General features: G+C 43.5%; 1 protein-coding gene across 9 annotated transcripts in view; it reads right to left on the minus strand.

Annotated features, from left to right (window-relative positions):
• Window positions 1-5,947: 5,947 nt before the first annotated feature.
• The window catches only part of LOC144891044 (translation initiation factor eIF2B subunit gamma-like), a 55,370-nt gene continuing 38,804 nt past the window's right edge, over window positions 5,948-22,513 (minus strand). For all 9 annotated transcript variants that reach the window (XM_078773354.1, XM_078773341.1, XM_078773339.1 and 6 more), the window contains 3 exons: window positions 9,064-9,212; window positions 8,812-8,915; window positions 5,948-6,725 (listed from right to left, as the gene is read on the minus strand). In XM_078773354.1, coding sequence (XP_078629480.1) covers window positions 6,682-6,725; window positions 8,812-8,915; window positions 9,064-9,212 — 297 coding nt within the window. In that variant the 3' untranslated portion in view covers window positions 5,948-6,681. The remainder of the gene's footprint in view (window positions 6,726-8,811; window positions 8,916-9,063; window positions 9,213-22,513) is intronic.

Genomic DNA, 22,513 nt, shown 5'->3' on the forward strand with positions numbered 1-22,513 from the left:
TACCACTTCACTCAGGTGGATAGTCAAGTGAAAATCGCATGACTGGTACCCACCAAGTGAGGTCGTGCCTAAGTCGACGTAGGTGCGAATATACCTGGAACGAGTCATGTCGGTCTCCCATCTTGTCCACCCAGGACGCATCGTTCATCCGCACACTCCACCTCCCCAACCACCAGATTTTCTCACCCCAGCCCCACCAACCACGCTCCTTTGTGATGCGTTCAAAGGAGGCCAGCTAATTACACAAACGGAACGAGCGGGATGCAAACACTCTGCTAATCTGCCAGCGAGCTCCATTGCTACCCCTCCACGTGCAAAGCGCCAGCCCCACCGCGGCCATTCTGCGAAACCTCAAATGGCGCCCTTTATCCTGTCAAGGCTCAAACGCACACAAAGGGCCTTCCCCATTACAATTCGCCAACGATAACGAGGCACTGAAAGAGCGACGCGTCCAAACACCGAGCCATTCACCCCCGGAATGTTGCGGGTAACGCGAAATCGTAAGAAATTCACAGTAACGCGGATGCTGAGACTCGCTGAGAATATGATCTTCCTTTGCGATCTCTGCTCCGCTTATTTGGCTCTTCCTGGTGTCTTGGTGCTTCCCGGACATGGCGTTGCATCAACGAGCCCACTATCCTTGTAAGGGGGGTTGGGGGGATACGCTCCACAATGATGTCTCGAAAAGAGCAGGCCATTGTGGTCCACGCCCTTGGCCAAATTCCCCACTACCTGAACCAGAGGCTTTGGGGAGAATTGCGCCAATTCCATGCACTTTACGGATCGCCGTCCTCGGGAAGCATATCAGGAACGTAGGTTTGACAAGGTGTGCTCACCCGAAGTTGGGGAGAATAAAGGGGGTTATAGCGTCTCTTGAAGAGTAGGCCATTGGGTGCTGGTAGCCTTGGAGGGTAAAGTCCCTGCTCACAATTACCTGTGTAATCGGTACCAGCATGCCAGGAAGAAGTGGCAATGCTGGGAAGTGGAGATGGCACAGATATATTGGGTCAATGACCAAATTCCAAATTTCTTCTCCAACCGATATGGGGCACGGCATCAATTGCACAGTCACATCCTCAGTAGATTATGCTACCTTAAGCCCTGTATACATCTATTTCTAAAGTCAGTGTGGACGTGATTCAATCTCTTGAACATCTAGGCCTCATTGTCAGTCATGATCTTTCCTGAGCTGACCACATAGCAAAGATGGCCTCCAAATCCTTCCTATGTCAATCAAAGTCTGTCCTTAGAAGCATCACATGTACTCGGTCTATAAAGCTTTTTTTCTCCCCAGCTCAATGGAGTACTGCTCCCGCTATGGGCTGGCGTCTCTGCATCACACCTGTCTCTCCTGGATTCTGTGGAAGAAGGTAATGTGTTGCTGAATTCTAAGGCTCTTAACATTAATGGAATCTCCCATGATGAAGCCAAAGCACAAGGTCTGTTGCTTTCACATTGCAGACAGGTAGGTGGTCTCTGTTTTCCACCGTATCAGCCTTGCCCTTGAAGAAGAAAAGAAAAAAAAGAATGTTCGCCAGTGTAAGGTGGTCATAAACAAACAAATGAAAAATCACTCATGGAGCGGACACTTGGAAAAACAGGACAAAGTAGATTGGCACTCAGTAGGGCATCCTTTTAACCTCAAAAATAATTGGTGGTTGAATTCAGTCACCTGATATGCAAATCGCCTTCAAAGTTTAAGTCAATCGGATGAAAATTGACAGTTTTAGAAATTTGGCCTATGTTGACCTTTTGGCCTAAGCTGATCTCAAAAATAGTTAGTGGTTGAATTCAGTAAGCCGATATGTAAATCCTATTCAAATTTCAAGTCAATCGGATGAAAATCGAGGATTTTAGAAATTCAAAAAAAAGTGGTTGACCTTTTGACCTCAAAAATAGATAGGATTTTGCCGGACCACGAACTCTACCATTTGGTGAAGTTTCATGAAGATTGGTTAAAACCTGTAACCTGTAGGCAAGTATAAGTAAGTGGACAGACAAACACACAAACTGGAGTGATCAACATACTTGCAAAAAATATATATATTTTTTGCCAAGTAAAAAATCACTCCTGTGTCTGAAGGAAGCGGTTCAGTTTGGCATGTTTAATATGAAATAGGTAGGGCCTAGAAACGAACGAAAACCATTAGAATTACTCCTTAGAATTAAACGTGGTGGTGTAGGAGCTATGCTCCAACGTAAATCGGAAGAATGGACGCGACAAAGCTGGAATTCGTCCGTGTTTCTTTATTGTGTCAAATCAACTCGGGTACTCTGAAAAGCCCGTTTATCGGGCAGCAATATATATATACACATTATCCCGGAGCGTTTGCCCGGGAAAAGCGAGAGGGGGCGTGCCCGGGCGTCCTGGACGAGGCCTGGCAAGTCGAGAGCGGGCATGCCCGGGCGTCCCAGACGAGGCCTGGCAAGTCGAGAGCGGGCACGCCCGGGCACGCCCGGACATGCCCAGGCGTCCCGGACGAGGCCCGGTAAGTCGAGAGCGGGCATGCCCGGGCGTCCTGGACGAGCCTGGCATGGTGATCGCTCCGCGTCCTCGGTAGGTGCAAGGCGATTGTGTATACCCAGCGGTAGCCGCTACAGTGGGTTAGAAAGGTTCCTCTTCTTCATTTTGTTGTGCTTCCTGCAGGAATATTTGGGGGACAGAGCACAGACAAAGCTGGGGGAGCAAGGTGGGAGAGGAGTCGGTAAAAGACAGAAAGACCACCTACCTGCCTGCGGTGAGTGAGTGAAAGGCCCTCAGAGTTAACTTCATCGCGGGAGATTCCAATGATTCTGAAAGCTTTGGTTTCAACAGCGTGAAGCCGAGCTAGGTGTGAGGCAGGAGCACCGGCCCAGATGGGGGAAACAGTATTCCATTGAGCTGCGGATGAAAGCCTTGTATGTGGTGTGGTGAAGCCTTGTATGTGGTGAGGTGAGGAGCTTCGCACGACGGAGGATGCCCAGTCGGCGACTGGCTTTGGAGGCCAGCTTGGAAATGTGGTTTTCCCAGGAAAGATCATGGCAGATAGTGAGACCCAAAAGCATGAGTGACAGAAATTCTTGGAGAGGATTGTTGAGAAAGTGAAATTTTCTCTAAATTTCGATGTTCGTCAATGTTGAGAATGCGAACGGCAAATTTGATTGGTTAAGATGGCATAAATTTTGGTCAAGTACAGTACTGCTAAACTGGAGTTAATGGGAAGTGTCAAGAAGGTGATATTTGTTCCACAGTGTTTTCATAAATAATTCAATTGAAATGAAATAAAGATATTAAAGGTTGTAAAAATAATTCCGGAAATTAACCGCCCTTTATGCACTGTCTTTCAAACCACTTTATTTAACGTGTTCCATTATCATCCATGCCTGTTGTTTGTCTCATTTATGATATCCCTAAAAACAGTAGGTTTTCCTGTTATGAATGATTTTCAATTCTGTTGGACTGCCAAACATGCAGACAGACAAAAACAATTATCTTATTCCTCTGTGTGCATGTGAGTTTGGGACAAGTCTCCATACAATTTGCAAACTTCAGAGCCAATGTCCTACTAAACTGCAAGCTTGTGTTCCAATTTGTTCCGATTAGTGTTCTACAATATAACATTCAATTGAATCAAGTGACTCCTCGATCACAGAATGACATCTGTAGACAGACAGACACACAGACTAACCCAATTGCTTAACCCCGTTTTGTGCTTCGTGCGCGGAGAAACAATAGCTCCATCATATCATCTCCATTTTTCTTCTTCATTCATTCACAAAATGGGAAAATGTTTGCAACAAATCCATACAATGAAAATAATCTTCAGAATGTCCCGGTCAGATCGAGTGTTCAATGACAGTGAGAGCTATGCTTCTGACATCATCATGTCGCCTGGGAGATATTCCATAGTAAGTCATACGTGACAAAACTGCCCTGCTGACTTTCAACTTCTTCTTTTACCTTCGCCTGAGGAGAGAGTATTGAACGTTGAGTTTGTTTGTTTGTCCACACAGAATAAATACGATTTTCTCTGCAACCGTTGGTCCGATTGACAGGAAATTTTCACCATCGGTGCAACTGCAGCTGTATAATTATTTAATGATAATTATAACGTCATAGGTCACGTGGTATGGGCGTCATCTTGGAAAAACAGAAAAACTTTGTACCTTTATATCTCCGAAAGCACTGCATAGAAAAAAAATTGAGACAGGCTCATTGTAAAGAACTCTCCATGGGGAATAAAATATGTTCATGATGTCATAGGTGCCTCGATTATGACGTCATCATTCAACAAGCCATATTTGTTTTAACACAAAAGCCTTAAAAACCACTGAAAACGTACTGGCGAGGGTCTGCAATCTCCGATTGCTCTCTCTAGTTTTTTTTTTAATATTGAAGGCTCCACTCTCGGACTATATAATCCTCATCGAGGCCAGGCCTTAAATAAAATAACTGCATAAAGAGATATAAGAGAGAGAGAGAGAGAGAGAGAGAGAGAGAGAGAGAGAGAGAGAGAGAGAGAGAGAGAGAGAGAGAGAGAGAGAGACAGAGACAGAATGTAAAGGTGAGGAGTGAAAATGAGTAAGAAAAGTGTATGATGTTTGCTTGCGAGAAAGGGATTGAAGCTGGCCCGGTAGCTATAGTTTCAGTGAGACAGAAAGTAAGACCAGCAATCCTGACACGGAGTGTGTAAGATGGTTCCGGGCACCACTTCAACGCTCCTAAGTCAGAGCGGTAGTACTACCCTGGGCAGTTGCCGTCTTCAGGCAACTTCCTAAAAAACCGGTCCAACCAGATGGGTGTTTTTTTTAGTAGACTCCATCTCCTTACGGATGGCCGGCGTTGGCTCACGAAGGAAGCTCATCCACCCTTTAACAGGTATTGTTTTTAGTCCTGCAGGGTGTCTGACACCCTCCCCACTGGTGAGGGTAGTTGGTGTAGTCGCAGACTACCTGACCATGTGGCAGATAGCACTGGGTTGCATGTGTATAAGTGGCAGTTAAAAAAGAGATTTTGTCCCGCTGACTGTGGATAGATGAGTGACGTTGCAAGATGGCATCACTGATACCAGGAAGTTACATCACTCCCTGCAAGGTCACTGGGCTGTGTGCATCTGAAGTCAGGGCCAGCATTGTCCACAATCTCTGTCTGCATGCGTGTGCTTGTTTTGTGTAGCAAGCTCCTCTGTCAGTCTGGCATCCTGTTTAAAAAATAATAATAATAAAATAAATCCCCAAAATGGTATGTTGTATTTCCAGGATATTGATTTTGGATACTTTACATTTTGTAACCTTATTTGATGTATTGGCAAGCAAAGAGTACGCTTGGGCAGAATGCAAAAAAGAGAGAGGGAGTCAAAAAAAATTGTCCCTCCCTAATCCAATCTTCTTACTTGCAGGGCGCTGTATTTCCTCACACACACACACACACACACACACACACACACACTCACTCACTCTCTCTCTCTCTCTCTCTCTCTCTCTCTCTCTCTCTCTCTCTCTCTCTCTCTCTCTCTCTTCTCTCTCTCTCTCTCTCTCTCTCTCTCTCTCTCTCTCTCTCTCTCTCTCTCCCCTTGTTCATTCTTTCCGTTGCCTACCATGTCTAACTGTTGCCCCACATCACGTTGCCCATCCATTAGCCTTGATCTTGTAAAGAACAAAAGAACAGATAATGATACAAGTACCAATGAACGAGACCTCAAGTGTCCAGATTGCTGTACATTTGAAGTCATTTCCAAAATTTTCTGTGGTGAGGGAGTTGGGGTGGAGGGGGAGGGGGGGTGGAGGGGAGGGGGGGGTGGAGGGGAGGGGGGGTGGGGGGGGGGGTCGCAGACAATCCGTTCCTCCTTAGCAGGCTGACTTGCTTCGATTGCAAAGGTTAGTGGTAAAGGGTCCAATAACATGCTGAGAAACATTTACAATCACATTTATCTCAAATTTTTGCACATTGTGTCACAACAAACGAAAATACATAATTAACATTTTATTGGCTCTTCCTGGAGAATGCATTAAAACCAAATCATGAGGGGGTAAAGAAGTAAGAGTTCAGTCAAGGCAGAAGCAAAACAAATGAAATATCCATAACAGAGAAGTTGTTTTTGGAAGTTGCAAACTTGTAAACGTAAGCACTGGCCCCAGTGGTCCCAACTGAAGTGCAGCCAAAGGTTGATGCCTCCCGATGCCACCCCATTTCGAGTCCATCAACAATTCTCCTTAATAAATGTCATTATAAAGGCAATCGGAGCAGTGGGATGAGCAAGGCAGAGATGGTTCAATCCAAGTGAGGTGGCACTCGCATTGAGACAAACTTGGAAACTAGACTCATTCGGCGAGACCGATGGCGGGATTTCTTTTTCCTGGAAACTCAAAAATAGCACATTTTCCTCTAACATACTAGTTTTGGAACATTTCAAGCAATGCCATGAAACCCCACAAGATGTATGCTTACTTCCAATGATAACTATTATTGGCACTGGCACTGAGGGCTGTGGAGGAGATAGAAACAAACAGGGCGACCCTGAGGATGAGAGGTGGAAAGATGCGTCGATCCCACAGCTAAAGAGGTGGTGGGTGGGGGTAAAATCATCCCCATTGAAGTCCTTGCTAGCATCACAGCGAGCATGTGGTGAGCCTGCTATGCACCAGTGTATACGATGTTCATCAGATTGACCTTCCCATTTTCTCATGCAGTAGTACAGCTCGTCATATCATAATCATGCGCTCGATGATTTCATTGGTCCGTTTTACTGAAATGAAAGGAGGAAGTGAACAAGGATTTGCATGCTACTTGCCACACGAGTAGAAGCACTTCATATCGCTGCAGTATACTTCAATTTACAACCCCGACTGCAAGTTTGGCTTCCATTTAAACCTTCATGAAAAGATGATGAGGATTGAGAGAGTGTGGCACCAATTTTGACTCAATTTAAATACAGGTCCACATAAATCACAACTCTAAAGTCATCAGACGCCGTACGTCTGACCTTTGGGTTGCTAAGGTGGCTTCTTCTTTCGTATGCAGCACATCTTCCCTATGCAGCTGCACCCGCAACATCATTTGCTGGGGGTGCAGCTGTGCCACTGATGCAATACACCCTGTAGCTTAGTGTACCCTGCAGGATGGCCCAGAGGTACGCGCACTTGCCTCCAAGCTGTCTAGCTCGAGTTTGAATCCCGACCTAGCTATAAACTAGGTCACCCTGGTGTTTTACAGGTAAAGCGATTCATCAATGTCCCTTTGAATGGACGTTAAACTTGGTGTCACATCTGCTGGCATTAATTGGTGGTTGTCAAAGATCCCACGGTGTCCTTCATGAGCTGTGGGAAAGCTATCGCTGGCACCATGAACAAATTCCAAATTCCGGCCCTGACCTACAGAGGGCATTGCATCAGCGGCACAGCCGTGCCCTCAGCCATGACGCTGCTCCGCAACCTTGTGCTGCATCTCAAAGAAGAAGATTTTCTCTAAAAGAGTATTCCATTATGAGCCAATAACCTGGCAAAATTATCTGCCTGTGAATCTTAGAGAAACTTGTTGAGTTCCATAATATTAGGCTGATGGTAAGAATGGAGTTAGTACGAAGAAAACAAGTTACAATAGTATGTATAAAGCACAGGTATTATCAATCGGGCAAATGACATTCTCCTGTATTTGTTTTAACCCTCAAGTTTCTTAAACAAGTGTATGATTAATCAAACATCCACAACACAACTTTCTGCTCAAAATATCATGATACACAAAGAAAAATCACAACACAGAGATCAAGAAGGCAGAGAAAATAAAGGAAAACTGACAAATTAATCAATACATTCTCAGATGTAACACCATTGACTTCTGAATGGACCCAAGCAAGCAGAGGCATGCAGCAGACGCCCTCTAGTGTTGAACACCAAGCATCAATAACAGGAAATGGATTTCAGTGTGTATACCACGAAAGTCGAAGTACTTAAAATCTTATAAATCCAAAATCAACAGGAATGGCACTCAGTAGAGAGCATACCTCCACCTGGTTGGCCATATCGCTCCCATCATCACTTAAAATTTTTACTAGCTGGATCCGGATCCAGATCTTCACCAAAATTGAATCGATTCTTCCTTGTAACACAAACAACCTGTCCAACAAGTTTCGTCCAAATTCATCCATAACTTTTTGAGATATCCTGCTATGTATCGTTTTTGGCCCTATCTCCCAAAGGTGAAGAATCACTTAACAAATTAAATAATTCTCATATCCCTATCCATATTCAGATCTTCACCAAAATCTAATCAAATCGTCCTTGTTAGACACCAAACCTATCCACCAAGTTTCGTCCAAAACCGTCCACAACTTTTTGAAATATCCTGCTATGTATCGTTTTAGCCCTATCTCCCAATGGTGAAGAATCACTTAAAAACTTCTAGTAGCCGGATCCGAATCCGAATCTTCACCAAAATCGAATAATTTTGTCCTTGTCACATACGCGACATCTCTGCCAAATTTCGTCCGAATCCGTCCACAACCTTTTGAGATATTATGTTCACAAACAACGGACAAACAAACAGACAGATAGACAGGGATGAAAACATAACCTCCATCCACCTTTGGTGGCGGAGGAAATAAACAGGCACAGGTAAAATATGCCCATCTCGGGCTGATGAACTCTTAACAGAGCAAAACGGTGCCACAGATGGCTTGCCCGCTGAGAAAATTTCACCGATTGAAAACAAACACCAGTATCTATCTCCAGAAGGAGCGAGTCAGAATTTACCAGCCATTTTAAGCTGATATACAGGTAAACTATTGATCAATTGAAAGGAAACATCCAATTAGATACACAGTAGATAAGACTTACCACGAGGCTCGACCTCGATGTGGCTGCCAACCAGGCAATCTTTAAGCTCCACACCAGCACCCAGTACTGCACCTTCACAAAGCACACTTCCTTGTATGTTGCAGCTGCAGGGAACAATGCAATGGACAGCTTGCAACTCACCTTCCTGGTTAAGCGGCCCGACAACTTTGACAATGGAGACTTTCATTGTGGAATGGTTTTCAGGTAGGGGCCAAGTTCTAATAGTGAGGGCCGCACGGCCCCAGGCCTGACCCCTCTCCAATAGTGACACGATGCATGACGATAGAGCTCGTAATCTTGCTCCGCAGCCGGACGACACAGTAGTCACCCACCACGCTGCGCTTAACAGATGTGCGCTCCTCCACCTGCGTCTCTCGCCCAACCATGCTATCCGCACCCACCTTTGGAGGGGATAGTAAAAGCACAAGTAATTAATAAAAATAAATCGAGGAACCTTGTCATCAATATTTTCCCCAATTATACACATTTTTGTATTTCCCTCTTCAGATGAGACATTGTGGCATAATCGCTAGCACATCCATTCCAAGTCTGGTAGGTCGACGCTTCAATTCCGACTCAGACCAAGTCATACCAAAGACATTATAAATTATACACTTGATGCTCAACATTTAAAGGACAGAGCATGGACAAAGCTCACGGGTTGGTATCCCATGGGGATGGGGGAATTGTTCTCAATTAACCCTCTGATGGCAGAGAGAATAAATAGCACCGCAAAGTGGGCGTAACCCCTCAGCCCTCATGCTCAACTCAGCCCTCATGCTCAGCTCAACCCTCATGCATGGTGGAAAACAATTTCAAGATGGCTGCCGTGGCGGCCATATTGAAAATCGCAGCGCGCCCATTTTCGAAAGGAAACTTCCTCTACTCAACCCCAACACACACTGCAAAAATGGATTTAATCGGACAAGCCGTTCTGCTTGAAATTGACAGAAACCAATTTCAAGATGGCTGCCGTGGCGGCCATATTGAAAATCGCAGCGCACCCATTTTCGAAAGGAACCTTCCTCTACCCAACCCCAACACACACTGCAAAAATGAATTTAATCGGACAAGCCATTCTGCTCGAAATTGACGGAAACCAATTTCAAGATGGCTACCGTGGCGGCCATATTGAAAATCGCAGCGCGCCCATTTTCGAAAGGACCCTTCCTCTACCCAACCCCAACACACACTGCAAAAATGAATTTAATCGGACAAGCCGTCCTCCTTGAAATTGACGGAAACCAAAAGTTGACGGACGCCCCCGACGACAATACCCCTTAGCCCAATTTGGGCTGAGGGGTGAAAACCACCTAACAAAGATAGATAGCATCGCTGGTACCCAGAATGCATGACGTGGAAGTTACATCAAGCTCAGTGACTTTTTTTTCTGAAGCTAATTCCATTGCTGTCTCCTGTGCGTGTGATTGTTCCTCCATAAGCCTTAGACAGTGTAGAAAAAAATACGACAAAAAAGAAGCAATTTGCAGACCTGCTTCTTTAAAAGGTGGGAAAGCATTGTGGTCAAAATGTCTCCTGGATGTCTAGATAACATGTCGAGACAACCTTTGTTCTATACAAGATAGCCTGCATACAATGGGAAACCTTTGACTTATCAACTTCCTTAACTCCGACAGAGTTGAGCTCCATGGCCTGTATATTCACCATTGGATAACAGCGTTTCCAACCTTCACTCAACTGTCAAAGGCATGTCTAATTATTTAATGATGTGCATTATACGGTACATGACATGTTGGGGTGCGGGGAGGGGTTATACACTTACGAACTATGTCCTACATGACACAAAGAAAACTAGAATATAGAAATAGACACATCTACCGATGGATATGCCTCCACCCACATTAAATGTGAACCCATTGTTATGTTTGACCTCAACTAAAGGTCACATGAGAGAGCGTGAGAGAGAAAAGAAAGATAAGTACAAGATAGGACAACATCAGATGCTTCCAATTTGAGTTATGATCTGCAAAATTGTTTTTCAAAGGGCAGATGACCTTTGACCTGTTTAACCCAAAATTGAATCGGTTCATCTTTGCACTACAGTCCATACTTGTGCCAAGTTTGGTAGAGATTTTTTCGGTGTAAATAAGTTCTCAGATCCGGATCTGGGTTTGGATCTTCACCAAAAATAGCATTCTCGGATCCGGATCTTCACTAAAATCTAATCAATTCGTGATTGTCACACACCCAAACTGCCCACCAAATTTCATCCAAATATGTCCACAACTTTTGGAGATCCTGCACACAAACAAACAAACAGGAAATATGTCGTACATAGCACGATACTTGCAAAATCCATAAAATAAGTTGTTGACCTATGACTTCAAAAATAATTGGTGGTTGAATTCAGTGACCTGGTATGCAAATCCTCTTAAAATTTCAAGTCAATCAGCCTATGTAAATTGAGGATTTTAGAAATTTGGCCTATGTTGACCTTTTGGCCCATGTTGATCTCAAAAAATACTTGGTTGAATTTAGTGTCCAGATATGCAAGTCCTCTTCAAATTTCAAGTTAATCGGATAAAAATTGAGGATTTTAGAAATTTGGCTTATGTTGACCTTTTGGCCTATGTTGACCTTTTGGCCTATGTTGACCTCAAAAATAGTTGGTGGTTGAATTCAGTGACCATATATGCAAATCCTCTTAAAATTTCAAGTCAATCGGATGAAAATTGAAGATTTTAGAAATATGACAAAGTTGGTGACCTTTGGCATACGTTGATCTTTTGACCCCAAGAACAATAGGATTCTTGCTTATGACCAACTCTACAATTTGGTGAAGATCGGTTGACATTTGTGACCTGTAGGCGACTGACAGACAGACAAACAGACAGACAGAGGCAAACAGACAGACAGACAGAAAGAAAGAAAGAAATAACACACAAGACCAACCAATATACATACTTGAAAAATCTTTGATTTTTCGCAAGTATCAAACAGACAGGTGAAAACATAATAACTGTCCATCGCAAATAGAGGCGGTAACAAGGTAACAAGAAAGATGTCGTACTTAGCATGATACTTGTAAAATGCAAATAAAGAATAGTTGTCATGGAAACAGCAATTTGCAATTTCTAAAATTTCACCTATTAAGTGTTTTGCATGATTGAATGTTGTGCAAAACAAATTTGGCTGATACATTTTATAACTGTGGCATAATTGGTGTTTTACACGCATCAGATGGCCGTCATCAGTACCTTTGACTAATTTGACGAAATTTTACACACATACACTAACAATAAATACAAATAAGCTATGTAAGTTTCAATCTCATATCTTCAAAAAATCCTGAGGTTTGGCAATAATAAAATCACAAAAAATCCCATTTGATTACAATGGGATAAAATTGTTGTCATGGAAACCATTCACATGTCAAAATGGCTACAATGATCGTTCTGATTTTTGGTGAACCAATTCAGTGAACCAATACGCAAAGACTGTTTAAATTTCAAGTCAATCAGCTGAAAATTCACGATTTTATTCGACCTTGACCTTTAGACGTCAAAAGTAAAGCTTCTAGTTTTTGATTGGTGAACCAATTCAGTGACAATATGCAAATTCTGTTCACATTGCAAGCCAATAGGATGGGAATTTGCCGATTTTACATGATTTGACCTTTAACCTCAACTGCTAAAGCCTTTGATTCTAGATATGTGAACATTGATGCTCACTGCTATAGGTGAACCAATTCAGTGACCCAATATGCAAATTGTGTTCAAACTAGCAGAGAACCCACCCTCTGGCTGGTGGGTCGAATTTGCACATTACCTACTGGAAAAAAGATGGCCTTATCCTGTCATAGGATGGTGAATGATGATGATTATGACTTGCTGAAAAAAGTATACTGTAGTCTGTATATTGCAAGAAGACTGTAGATGTTTGTGTGGTATGCGTCTAAACGCGGTCTAATGAGTCAAAGGTCGTGTCAATAAGGGGGTCAATGGGGTATGTTCCCAAATTAGTTATGGTTTAAGGAGGTATAAATAGTTCAAAGGGGTCAAAAGAGTATGTTCCAATCGTAGTTTGAGTCTACAGTTGGTGTCTAACTAGTAGAAAAGGGTATAAAGGGGTATACAGGGATTATAAGCGGATGAAATAGATCTTAGCGGGCTGAAGGGGTCTGAGCAGACGGAAGGGTCCGAGCGGACGGAAGGGTCCGAGCGGACGGAAGGGTCCGAGCGGACGGAAGGGTCCGAGCGGACGGAAGGGTCCGAGCGGATGGAAGGGTCTGAACAGATGGAAGGAGTTTGAGCAGACTAAGACTTAAGGGGTCTGTTACGACTAAAACGGTCCAAAGGGTATAGCAAGGCCCAAAGGGTAAGAGAAAAGGGTCCAAAGGGCCTAAAAAAGGTCCGTAGGGTCTCCAAAAGGTTATACAAAATGTTTAAAAAAGGGTCCACAAAAGGTCTAAACAAGGTCCACAAAAGGTCTAAACAAGGATCCACAAAAGGTCTAAACAAGGTCCACAAAAGGTCTAAACAAGGTCCAAAAAGGTCTAAACAAAGGTCCACATTGTCTAACAAAGGTCCACATTGTCTAACAAAGGTCCACATTGTCTAACAAAGGTCCACATTGTCTAACAAAGGTCCACATTGTCTAACAAAGGTCCACATTGTCTAACAAAGGTCCACATTGTCTAACAAAGGTCCACATTGTCTAACAAAGGTCCACATTGTCTAACAAAGGTCCACATTGTCTAACAAAGGTCCACATTGTCTAACAAAGGTCCACATTGTCTAACAAAGGTCCACATTGTCTAACAAAGGTCCACATTGTCTAACAAAGGTCCACATTGTCTAACAAAGGTCCACATTGTCTAACAAAGGTCCACAGGGTCTAACAAAGGTACACAGAGTCGAACAAAGGTCCAAGGGCAAAAAAGGTCCATAGGGTTGTAGAGGGGTTTAAAATGCAGGTACAAAGCCCACGTTCCAATAGTGAGTAATAAAATAGATGTAGTCATGGTGTAATAATACTGTTACATGCAAAGGGGTGAGGGAGATGTCCATAATTAGAATGTAGTAAAATTTATAGTATGGCTCATGTACTTCGTGTCATGGAGATTTACTCTGGTAAACAGGGAAAAGGTCAGAGTAAGACATCTTGTTAAACGTTTGTATGTGTTAAAAGGATAAGATTGTATGTGTAAAAAACTTCCTTTTAGTGGCAGGGCCAGGTGAGGATACTATTGTTAATACTTAGCTAACATGGGAGGACTGAACATAAAAAGTGCTATTTCCTCTAGTAGCTCATGGTGGTGTTGTATGCAATATTGTATGTCCAGAGCTAAACTCTTCAGGAATCCACTAATTGAGGTCCAGGAACAATATTTGGTTGGTAACACATTTCCCATTGTGGGCGAAATTGGTGAAATGACCACGCCCTTTTTGCACGAAGTACTACCATCCGCCGCGACTATCTCCAGAACCGTTGGACATAGGAGGTTGCCTGACCACTCAAAATGTGCGGAATGGCCACATTATGGGGGGTCAGTAATACATTGTCATATCCAAAAGTCAATGGTTTTTAAGATAATTACCAAAAACCGATTTCAGCATGTTACGCACCACAATTATTCCTATTGTTCCTGTTCCTATTGTTCAATTACTTGATTCCTGAATAGAAAAGTCTCGCAACAATCTGCATAAAAAACTACAATGAACCCTAATTTAGATGTTTATTTTTTGTTTCAGTAGGCGTTAAAGTGTTCTCTGATGGCAAGTAATTCTACTTTCGATCCCTGCTTGCTGTGACTAAAACATGGTAAGTTTTTAAGAAATAGTTGTATTGTGCACATTGCTTCACAATCCATCTGAAACAATATTTGTTCTATCATCAGAAATTATGCAAAAAATCTTTTTTACAGGAAACTGTAGTGTTTATCATCAGAAATTATGCAAAAAATCTTTTTTACAGGAAACTGTAGTGTTCTCAAGGTCAGCAGCCGAAGGAGTTTATGATGGGACTGCATGCGTTATATGCAACACTGCATCAGGGAAAACGTTAACAGGTAAATTTTACCATAATCTCCATTTTTACTATATCGTTACAAGTTTTATGTGAATTGTATGTATAACATGAACTGCTACAAGAGCAGTTGGCCATATAGATTTTACTCATGCTGAAACTTTTTTTCAGGAACTGATGATGGTCGTGCCAAAATCCGGATGGCAGCAGAACAATTGGATGATTCTTTCGTCATCTCAAGAATAAACATGTGCAGTAACACATTCAAGTACCATCAAAAGCCGAAAGCCTGTTATTCCACTTACATTCTGAAGTCGAAGAGATCAATGAAAACTAATAGTGAGCCAGAACTTGTTCAAATGGAGGTTGAAGAGGGAGAAAGCAGTGACAGATATGAGGTCCCCAAAAGACGGAAGAAGAGTACTAGTTCCAGTAGCAAAGCCGTAGAAAGGAAGTGTGTAATCTGTGACAGAGCAAGAGAGAGTAGTGGTGATAGGAATCGGGTGTTGTATCGCATCTCGGAGTCTGACCGAGCAGCATTGTTCGTAGATGCTTTAAACTTTTATAAGGATGAAGTTAAGACAGTGTTTTTCTGGATACAGCTGGTGATGTGTTTGCTGCAGATATCTTCTATCATGGGAACTGCTTGCGACAGTACTTGCTGAAGTATAAAAGACAAGTTGATGCATTGTTTGAAAATATCGAGCGATCAAACCAGGCAGCCACAATTGACTTAAACGGCAAACGTGTGTTTGATAGTCTCGATTTCAAAACTAGCAGCTACAGTGTTACCCACATTCGTGATCTCGTCAATGCTAACTTGGAGACAGATCAGCAAATAGATAACAGATGGACCAAGGTTCTTCGGATCAAGTACTTCCAGGACACAATCTGCTTCACTTATCCTGATGACAGACAAAAATCACAGATGGTTTATTCTAGATCTCTCCTGCAGGGTAACGTCATAGAGACCTTGCGATTATCTGAGAAGTCAGGCCCACAGAAGTGTGCACTGGAGCTACTCCATGAATGCAAGAATTACGAGTTTGGTCTGGATGCAACGTACTGCACAAGTGAGGATGTTAAACTTTCAATGGACCGCTACAGATCACACCGCCCCCAACAGTGGATGCAGTTCATGAAGTACATGTTCCCAAACACCAGCAACACCAACACAGATGAATGGCTCCTGAACTTTGACACGCTGTTTCAGTTTATGCATTATTGGTTAAGTTCTGGAAGAAGTAAAACTTCATTTCACTGTAGCTTGACACAAAGTGTCCACAACCTGTCAAGATCAAGACAGCTGATTGACATCATGAATAGGTTGAACTTAGCCATCAGCTATGATTCAATGAAGAGGATCAACACTTCGGTGGCCCAAAAGATGGTGGAGGATACCCTACCCAACAGATGTCCTGTGTCGTCAATGATCTCTGAATGGCATGTTGTCCAAGGCGCAATGGACAATTTTGACCATACAGAGAACACAGTTTCAGGAAAAGATTCCAGTCATGACACTGTTCTAGTCATATTTCAGAACCAACTGAGAGATAGTTATTCTGAGGACATTCAGATGACAAGCTGCTCAACACCACTAGGAAAGAGAAAGTTTGCTGATGTGCTGCCATGCCAGGTCATTGAGAAGTCAGTCACACCTTGCAACTACAAAAGCTGTACGTGAAGCTTGGTAACCGGAAAACAAAGAAAACTGTACCAGTCCACCTGTTGGTTGATCAACTGGACAACGGTTTGGTGTCGTGTCTCCCAGCCATTCATGCTCTCAGCGGTTGCGACAGTACCAGCAAGGTGGGTCCAAAGCTGTCTGGCCTGAAAGCATCCATGGATCTCTCCCTACTGGAAGGGTTTGGTGTAGAAGAACTGTCACCACAGATGACAAGCAATGCTGAAAAGTTCCTTGTGTCTGGGTTAAAGAAGACCGACTGTTCCACTTTCGATGAATATCGATGGGAGCAGTACCACAACTCCAAGAAAGAACTTGACTTCAACCAGCTTGTGTGCTGTTCATCAACGATACAAGAACACATAAAGCGAGCATATCTGCAGTGTAAGATGTGGTTGCAAGCCCCAACTCCTGCAGTCACCAAACCAGATCCACTCCAGTATGGGTATGAAGCAACGGATGTTGGCATAACACCAGTGATACTGCCAGTATCGTGCAGGCCCGATGACCTGCCCCCTCCATGCAAATGCCCAACATCATGTATGAGTACCAAAACGTGCACTTGCAGAGAAAAGAACATAAATTGTGTGACGTTTTGTGGCTGTAGTAAAGCCAAAAAGTGTAGAAATCCAAATAATTAAATTCCAAAATAGGAACAATATGCAAAAGGTACAACAGGGACAATATGATAAAGTGTCATACATATGTTGTGGCCTTGGTGGTATTGTATAATTGTGGTGCGTAACATGCTGAAATCGGTTTTTGGTAATTTTCTTAAAAACCATTGACTTTTGGATATGACAATGTATTACTGACCCCCCATAATGTGGCCATTCCGCACATTTTGAGTGGTCAGGCAACCTCCTATGTCCAACGGTTCTGGAGATACAGTCACGGCGGATGGTAGTACTTCGTGCAAAAAGGGCGTGGTCATTTCACCCATTTCGCCCGCAATGGGAAATGTGTTACCAACCAAATATTGTTCCTGGACCTTCAATTAGTGGATTCCTTTAGAGTTTAGCTCTGGACATACAATTGCATACAACACCACCATGAGCTACTCTAGTAATTGTTAAACAATGGTAAAGCATAAAGGCCTATGCATAGAAATACCAAGAAATAAAAACGGACTTTCTGTATTCTTGCCTCGTATTCATCTTTTGATCTCAAATCCATATTTCTTGAGTATGTAGCAATAATAACAAATTTGACTTCACTGTTCCAATACTTATGGAGAGCAATATCTTTATATATATATATATATATATATTTCATTCATTCATATATATATATATATATTGTTGCGGTTTTGTGGTTTTATAATAAAGGTTAATTTCCCCTCCTAGTTAGTTACACTACAACATGTAGCCTCGTTTAAAGCTCAGTTATTTCTTAGTAAATGTAAGCGTAGACCGTTCCTGTGTTTAGTTTTGTGTTGACTAGGATAATGAGAATTAGGTCCCCTTACGATGCCTCCATGCTTTTGGTTTTGGCGCGAAATACCACGAGGCAGGCCTGAACAAGTCGACCAAAGCCGAAGGAAGGCGGAGGAGGAGCCGTCGGTAAGCGCGAGCTGCCAATCAGGGCTCGAAGGGAGTGAATTACCACTGCGGCAAAAGGCGGGGTTTGGAACGTTCGAGTCGGGCTAGGGCGGGGCCATATAACCCTGTGCCCAGAGCCCCCCACCTCAGTTATGAGTCGGGGTCCTCCGTTGAGTTATGAGTCGGGGTCCTCCGTTGAGTTATGAGAGTGAAAGCGCTGAGTTATGAGTTACGAGTCGGGGTCCTCTGTTGAGTTATGAGAGTGCGGGGTGTTGAGTTAAGAATACGTGAGATCCCCGAGGAGTCAGATGAGTTGCGCAGCCCATGAGAAGAGTTACGAATCGGAGTTGTGAGAAGACGCGCGTGAGATTGCGTTGTGTCGAGTCAGATCGAAGGAACTGAATAACTCCGTGTATACGAACTTTGCCCTGCTCCCCGCGCTCTGCGCAGTATTAATCGCGCTGTAAAGGACGACCAGCGCCAGGCCACAGACGCGCGTATTTCCTTCTGCCTGCCTTTGCCGATATACGTGCCGCGAAGATTTTCCCGCCTGCCTGCCTTCGCCGGGATACGTGCTGTGACCGCCAGAGGGCTACGCCGGGTGAGCTGTTCCTGGAGCGACCGAAGCAGGCACGTTCGGCGCGCGAACATTCTTCCTCCATCTCCCTGTGTAAGTGTTGTCTGGGGAATAAGTAAGACTGATTAAGACTGCCCTGTGTCTCTTCTTCTTCCAAACCATTGTAAATAGTAAATAAATCTGTTCTTCCTTTTAATTCGACCGCTTTTGTCTCTCAGTCATTGGCTTAGCATGGTACGAATTAGATCGCTCTGATCGGGTTCTATAAGAAAGGTAACAGCACGGGTCACATGGTACGCCATCCGCTCGGGTGTACTCGATTACGCGTGGTTCGTGCGAGACTCGATCCCCCTTCCGCTGTGGCGTGGGTACTCAAGGTACGTGCAAAATTGTCCCGAGACCCTTTTCCACGTCTGCCTGGAAGTGGCGACTCAGTCTCGCGGTTCAAAGACCCAAGGAGAAAAAGGGGCTTAATCTCCCCTTTGTAAGGGAACGGGCTTCGGAAAACCGCAACAATATATATATGTATATATATGTGCAGTGTCTGTGTTGTCTTGTCATTGAACTACTCCCTCGAACTCTTGTGAAATAGTCACAAATTTCCAGTCTGCACCTACCCCTCCTGTGTGTATTTGCTAAAGGGTTCCTTTTCAAAAATTTTTATTTTTTCAATCTAAAATGCTTATAAAAATGTAATATCACAAACACTACAAATACATTTGTGCAAAATAATTGCTTGTATTATGATTGGTGTAAATCATGACAACACAGCAACTCAAGTACAGTGATTATCCTCAGCTAAAACAAGCCTGCTCATCTGCAGCGACGCGCGGTGAGGCGAGCCACAGCGAGCCGAGCCAAGCTAGTGGCTATCTATATATTGTTGCGGATATGAGGATTGAGTTTTTTTTGATTGTGTTGTATTGTATACCAATTGTTGTGTAATATTGCTTGAATATCGCCTTCCTGCCTCCAGTCTGTTGTATAAAGGTCAAAGGGCGTTCTGGTAGTTAATTCCATAAAGCATACATTGAAGGACACTATAATACCCTTGTTCAGTAGCTTATATCCTTATTATGTGTGTTAGGGTAAGGCTGTGTCTCCCATTAATTTAAATACTCCATTGCACCAAGTGAAATAAGAATAGATCCCCTTTCATTTCATTTCAATGGCCAACTGCATTTTGGGCGGTTTTCTTCAACCACCATTGGCCACGAGGCAAGGTTGGGGAAGAAAGGCGTGCCCGCCCGTCGTCATCAAGGGCGGAGCCAGAGGGTCGCGCGACCAACCAGGGCCGAGGTGAGCACACCGATGGGCGTGTCCTGAAGGCCGGCGGCTTGATCGCCGGAGGCGTTATAAAAGCGCGCGCGCAAGAGTGGTGAGTTTTTGCGTAAGGAGGTCCATGACAGGAGTTGCGTAAGGAGGTCCATGACAAGAGAGGTCCATGACAAGAGTTGTGGCGAAGAGATCACCGAGAAGAGAGTTGAGTAAGGGATCCCTGAAGAGAGCAGCTTGAGCCACCGCGGCTGCATCAACAGCAGCTTGAGCCACCGAAACTGCAGCCACAGCAGCTTGGGGCCTGGACGGACGTTTTGGAGCAGGGCCGTGAAGGAACGGCGGCTGCCCAACGCGCCGATCGTGCTGCAGGACCCGTTGGACCTCCCTCTCCCTCCAGCCATCCACCTCCTGCCATTCCTATCATCATCCCCCGTGTCAGTGTGTTCGTAGTCTGTCTTTTGTCTTGTCCCTGGGAATAAGTTAAGCCTGTTAGATAAGCTAGTATTTTCACTGTGTCTCTAATATCTTCTGTAAATTATTTTCTTATCTTTCCTTCTTCCTTGGTTATTTTGAGCATGTAAATAGTAGAAATAAATTTAGTAGTATTTCCAACCTTTTGGTTTTCTTCTTCTTCACATCCGTGTCGCCTTAGTCTTTTCCCTATTGAATATCTGTGGCGCGATCTGGCCAACGTTCGGGAATCGGGTTAGTCGGGGTAACTGTACGACCGCGGGGCCATCCGCTCGGCCAACACAACATCTTATCCGCGGGCCGTAACAATATATATATATATATATATATATATATATATATATATATATATATATATATATATATATATATATATATATATATATGTGTATATATATATATATATATATATATATATATATATATATATATATATATATATATATATATATAGATATATATATATGAAACCCCATCAAAAGTGATGAGTGGTACAGCCTCCTCGTATTAGGTGTGATTGAATTTTTATTCGACATCCTACAAACGTAAATGAACATTTGTTTTACTCTGCGGGCATAACACATCACGGGGATTGAATTTCAACTCCCTACGCCTTGTATTCATAGTTATTTTTAAAATGCTTCTGTACACCGACCTTAAGGCTTGGTTTGCCTTGTTATAAGCTACTGAAAGTATTCAGACCCCTTCACTTTTTCCACATTTTATGTTGCAGCCTTATGCCGAAATCGTTTAAATTCATTTTTTCTCTCAATCAATCTACATTCAATACCCCATAATGAGAAAGAGAAAATAGGATTTTCGAAAGTTTTGCAAATTTATTAAAAAGAAAAAACTGAAATATCACATCGACAAGTATTAGACCCTTAACTCAGTACTTAGTTGAAGCACCTTTGGCAGCGATTACAGCCTTGAGTCTTCTTGGGTATGACGCGACAAGCTTTGCACACCTGGATTTGGGGATTTTCTGCCATTCTTCTCTGCAGATCCTCTCAAGCCCTGTCAGGTTGGATGGGGACCGTTGGTGGACAGCCATTTTCAGGTCTCTCCAGAGATGTTCGATTGGGTTCAAGTCAGGGCTCTGGCTGGGCCACTCAAGCACCTTCACAAAGTTGTCCCTAAACCACTCCTGCGTTGTCTTGGCTGTGTGCTTAGGGTCATTGTCCTGTTGGAAGGTGAACCTTCGGCCCAGTCTGAGGTCCTGAGCGCTCTGTTTCAGGTTTTCATTAATGATATCTCTGTACTTTGCTCCGTTCATTGTTCCCTCAACCCTGACCAGTCACCCAGTCCCTGCTGCTGAAAAACACCCCCACAGCATGATGGGTATTGGGCATGCTTCACCGTTGGGATGGTATTGGGCAGGTGATGAGCGGTGCCTGGTTTTCTCCAGACATGATGCTTAGAATTGAGGCCAAACAGTTCAATCTTGGTTTCATCAGACCACAGAATCTTGTTTCTCACAGTCTGAGAGTCTTTTAGGTGCTTTTTTGCAAACTCCAAGCGGGCTTTCATGTGTTTCACCGAGGAGAGGCTTCCATCTGGCCACTCTGACATAAAATCCAGACCAGTAGAGTGTTGCAGTGATGGTTGTCCTTCTGGAAGTTTCTCCCATCTCCACACAGGATCTCTGGAGCTCAGCCAGAGTGACCATCGAGTTCTTGGTCACCTCTCTTACCAAGGCCCTTCTCCCCCGATTGCTCAGTTTGGCCGGGTGGCCAGCTTTCGGAAGAGTCCTGGTTGTTCCAAACTTCTTCCATTTAAGAATTATGGAGGCAACTGTGCTCTTGGGCACCTTCAACGCAACAGAAAATTTTTTGTAGGCTTCCCCAGATCTGTGCCTCGACACAATCCTGTCTCTGAGCTCTGCAGGCAATTCCTTCGACCTCATGGCTTGGTTTTTGCTCTGATATGCATTGTCAGCTGTGAGACCTTATATAGGCAGGTGTGTGCCTTTCCAAATCATGTCCAATCAATTGAATTTACCACAGGTTGACTCCAATCAAGGTGTAGAAACATCTCAAAGATGATCAAGAGAAATGGGAGGCACCTGAGCTAAATTTCAAGTGTCATAGCAAAGGGTCTGAATACTTATATGTCAATGTGATATTTCAGTTTTTTCTTTTTAATAAATTTGCAAAATTTTCT

This window comes from Myxine glutinosa, chromosome 1, assembly GCF_964187855.1.
Source record: "Myxine glutinosa chromosome 1, kmMyxGlut1.1, whole genome shotgun sequence".
Lineage (NCBI taxonomy): Eukaryota > Metazoa > Chordata > Myxini > Myxiniformes > Myxinidae > Myxine > Myxine glutinosa.